At 34.1% G+C, this 4,394-nt stretch overlaps 1 protein-coding gene across 1 annotated transcript; it reads left to right on the top strand.

The window, feature by feature from the left end:
* The first annotated feature begins 1,217 nt into the window (after positions 1-1,217).
* LOC149248546 (peroxidase 12-like) lies at positions 1,218-3,455 on the top strand. The gene is made up of 5 exons (XM_089458466.1): positions 1,218-1,369; positions 1,489-1,783; positions 2,014-2,208; positions 2,445-2,613; positions 2,837-3,455. The coding sequence occupies exons 2-5, from the start codon at positions 1,526-1,528 to the stop codon at positions 3,334-3,336; spliced, it is 1,122 nt and encodes a 373-aa protein (XP_089314592.1). The 5' UTR covers positions 1,218-1,369; positions 1,489-1,525; the 3' UTR covers positions 3,337-3,455.
* The last annotated feature ends 939 nt before the right edge of the window (positions 3,456-4,394 follow it).

The raw sequence follows: 4,394 nt of genomic DNA, 5'->3' as shown, positions 1-4,394 counted from the left end.
CTTCGTCGTTTCTGTAATTTCCTTTGCGGACTTCCTAGAAAACTCCAAATTTATTGAACCCTAGTTCTCACAAAACTCCAAAATAAATAAAGCCGTCGTTTTCCACATATGTGACATGATCCAGAAAACTTTGGAGCAATTGAAGATGTTGAGTTGCATGGTGATCACCTGCTCCCACTAGATAAGAGGTCCACGCGGCTGCTGCACGTCTCACAAAAGAAATTTTGCACAAGTTTGAATGTGGATATTGTATTTTATTCTTTTAATATTTGAAGAACATTGGACGGTCCCCTAAAATTAGGGAGAGTAATGTAAATAATTTATTTTGCATTTTTTAAATTTAAAAGATTTATTAAACTTAGAGATATTAAAATATGGGATTATTATTTTATTTATTTACTTCGACATTATAAACATAATTTAAATAATAAAATATTACCAAAGTCAAAAAAATATTTAAAAGTCTGGGAAGTCGGTTGTTGATTACAGAGCTGTGTTAGAGAAATAGAGGAAACGCGTGCACCAAGAAAGCTCGTTGACTTGCTCTGCAGGAAAAAAAGCACGTGACGAAGAAACTAGGGCAAGAATTTTGATCTTATCTTGATTGTCGATCTGTTAAATATTTGGTAATTAAATGAATATGGGAAGTTCAAAAAATAGTTCAGCTGCTAAAAGAAATCCGAGTTGTTTATATGTGAGATTTTTTTAGAGTTTTTAGTGAATTTGTAATTGGTAATGGAAAAATTATTGTGATAGAATTTTGATTTGTATTGTTTAAATTTTATTTATGATTGTATATATAAATCAGCATTAGAAAATTTATTTGATATTTTCATTAAAAAAATCACCAATCAAACTTATAATTTCAATAAATCTATGCAAAATCCTTACCAATTAAATAAAAAAATAAACCTAAAACTCCATACAAATTAAATAAAAAAATAAACCTAAAACTGATCCAAAAATCTCTCACTTATAAACAATGCCAAAAAAATCAACTTGAGCTGCAAGTGGTTTTGTTGGCGCAGGCGTCGGTGGTGCTCGGATAAAAGGGATAAACTTCAGCTAAGTAGTCTCATGGACGCAGGCGGCGGTGCTGGCAATTCATTTTGAAATTTCAGACTAATTAAGCCCACCATGAGCGTCTATATGCCTATGTTTCTTCTGCAAAAGTCACTTTCACTTGACGAATAGTGACGTGGCAGAAGCAACGGCAGCTTGTGACCTGGTCATTCACGAAATAAAAAAGTCTATCGTCAGCGAAGTTCTGAGGATGCTTCCGTATTTATCTCATGTGATATATAAATAGGATTCCCATAGTTTGCCACAATATGAATCATCCTGTAGTTCTGTGTTACAAAAATCTCGGGTAAGATCTTGATAATCGGTAGTATCTGTTTGAGTTCAGCTATGTGACTTATATTACAACTATATTTGTATTTGCAGAGGCGACGAGTTTTACAATTAAATTTATCTGTGAATCTACAGGTTTTGAAGAATCTCAGAAGAATTTCAAAACCAAAAGATGAATAAATACGCAGTCATTAGCTCCATTGCGTGTGTCTTTATATTTGTTTCTGCGTGCATAATTTCTACCAATGGATTGGTTGTCCATGTAGACGATCTGCCAAAGCCTGTGCATGGGCTTTCGTGGACATTTTATGAGAAGAGTTGCCCCGACTTGGAGTACATAGTAAAAACGACACTTGAGGAGGCGCTGGACGAAGATATCACTCAAGCTGCAGGCTTGTTGAGACTTCATTTTCACGATTGTTTTGTGCAGGTATAATGTATATTTTAATGTTGCTTTAATATATGGGTTACATGGTTTGGAATGTGTATTTTTTTGTTTGTTTGTTTAAAAATTATACCGATTTGTTGAAATTATTCTTCGGTAAATATAATATTTTTTCATTTTTCTCTTAAATCACTTTATAAGTTTGTACAATATATGGTGAACTTTGAAACCAAATAACACAAACTAATCTAACATTCCTTATTATATTTCGAAAGGGCTGCGATGGATCCGTGTTGCTGACAGGATCGAAAAGCAACCCCAGTGAGCAGCAGGCTCCTCCAAATCTAACGCTGAGAGCCCGGGCCTTGCAGCTGATAAACGAAATCAAAACTGCTGTAGAAGCCAGCTGCAGAGGGGTTGTGACATGTGCGGATCTTTTGGCTTTGGCCGCTCGTGAGTCTGTCGCTAAGGTTGGTAGTATTTTATTTTTGGAGTATTTTAGGTTGATTTTAGATTTTTTAGAAATATCTTTAATTTTATAATATTTTGCAATATGATGGTGTAGAGAAACATAATCTTAATATTTTAACTAGTCAAATTTTAAGATATTTCTGGAATCTCATTACTTTTGTGGTATTAAAATTTGTGGATCTGTTGCTTGTTATGAAAATTTGCAAAAAAATTAACAAAAATCACCAATTTGAAGGCAGGAGGCCCAAAATACCCAGTACCGCTTGGACGCAGAGACAGCCTAGGCTTTGCTACTCAATCCGTAGTTCTCGCCAATTTACCTTCTCCAACTTTTGATGTGACACAGCTGATGAACATTTTTAGCCACAAAGGATTCAGTTTGACCGATATGGTAGCTCTTTCAGGTCTGATGCTCATTTTACTAATGTGGCATTCTTATTTGTATGGAAGATTTCGTTTGAATATTTTGGAATTTGAGATATATTATTGAGATCCAACCATTGATTTAGTTTTTATTCATTAGATTTTGAAATATTTCCGAAATTTACAAATATAACGTTTTGAAAGATAAAATAACTGTTTAAAGTAATTTAACTGGTTTCTTGTCATGCCCTGCTTCTGCTTCAGGTGGACACACAATTGGCCGTGCTCACTGCAACTCCTTCGATAACCGATTATATAACAAGACCACAGGAAAAGCAATTATGGCTCAAAATCTAGCAAACAGTTTGGCAGACGATCTTTATTCATTATGCCCCACTGTCAATAACACCGTGGACTTCACAAACTTGGATGTCCAGACTCCGAACGCTTTCGACAAGAAATACTACGTGAATCTGCAGAAGAACAAAGGGCTCCTCACCTCCGACCAGAGTCTCTACACAGACTCCACCGATAGTGAAGACATCGTTGACAGCTTTGCATCCAGCCAGACCGTGTTCTTCAAAAAGTTTGTAGTGGGAATGCATAAAATGGGGCAGTTGGCCGTTCTAACGGGCAAGAAGGGAGAGATCCGTACCACATGCTCCGTTCCGAATCCAACTTCTTCAGGTTCTGAAGAAGTTATTGAGCCCATCGTCGAGACACAGGAATTTTCTTCGTTTTCTGATGCCCACTCAGAGCTTTAGTTTGTTGTTTATTGATGTTCATGTATTTCCTACATACATAAACTGTAAGATCTTCTCCGCTGATAAAGAAATTATTTCTCTAATAGAAATTGGAATGCGAACGCGCTTTTGTGAACTTCCATATAGCGTAAGCTCGGTGAATATGGCGCAAATGTTATTTTATATCCCCAAAAAAATTATATCCAAAAAAACGAGCGTTGATTATGTATATTTTTTATATTTTCAAGCATGTAGGTGAAGTGTAATCTCGTAACACCATTGTGGGATGTTATGGTGGAGGCGATGTTGGAAGGGGATGTTATGAGGTAGTATATTTTGTTGTAGATTTTTAAATGTTTCTAAAAATTTTACTCATCTCAACTATGGGAGAAGAGTTTATATTAGTTTTCAATTTCTTAATATTGGTAATAATTTTTATTTATTTATTTATTAAGTTATTTTAATTATAGTGATTTTGGAGATTTTTTTTTCCTTCTTTTTAATCTTAAATGCAAGATGTTGAAGAATCACTTTTTTTTCAATTTCTTAATGTCTGCCACATTTTTAATTTTTTTGACTTATTAAAACATCTTAATTATAACTATTTTAGAGTTTTTTTTCCTTCTTTTTTAATCATAAAAATAAGATTTTGAAGAATCATTTTTTTTCTTAATGTCCCATCATCATCATCATCATCATCATCATCACTTTTTTCTCAATTTCTTAATGTCTACCACACTTTTAATTTTTCTGACTTATTAAAACATATTAATTATAGCTATTTTAGAGCCCTTTTTTTCCTTCTTTTTTAATCATAAAAACAAGATTTTGAAGAATCATTTTTTTTCTTAACGTCGTTGTCGTCGTCATCATCATCATTGAATCATTTTTTTCTTAACCTGGCCGCAGCCGCCGCCATCGCCGCCACCATCATCATCATCATCATCATCATCATCATCATCATCATCATCATCATCATCATCATCATCATCATCATCATCATCATCATCATCATCATCATCATCATCATCATCATCATCATCATCATCATCATCATCATCATCATCATCATCATCATC

The sequence above is a fragment of the Pinus tabuliformis genome, chromosome 7 (assembly GCF_031772625.1).
Source record: "Pinus tabuliformis cultivar Carrire ecotype Pingquan chromosome 7, CPIR1, whole genome shotgun sequence".
In the NCBI taxonomy this organism is placed as follows: domain Eukaryota; kingdom Viridiplantae; phylum Streptophyta; class Pinopsida; order Pinales; family Pinaceae; genus Pinus; species Pinus tabuliformis.
Note: the sequence above shows the minus strand (reverse complement) of the source record. Positions and strands in the feature narration are given on the sequence as shown.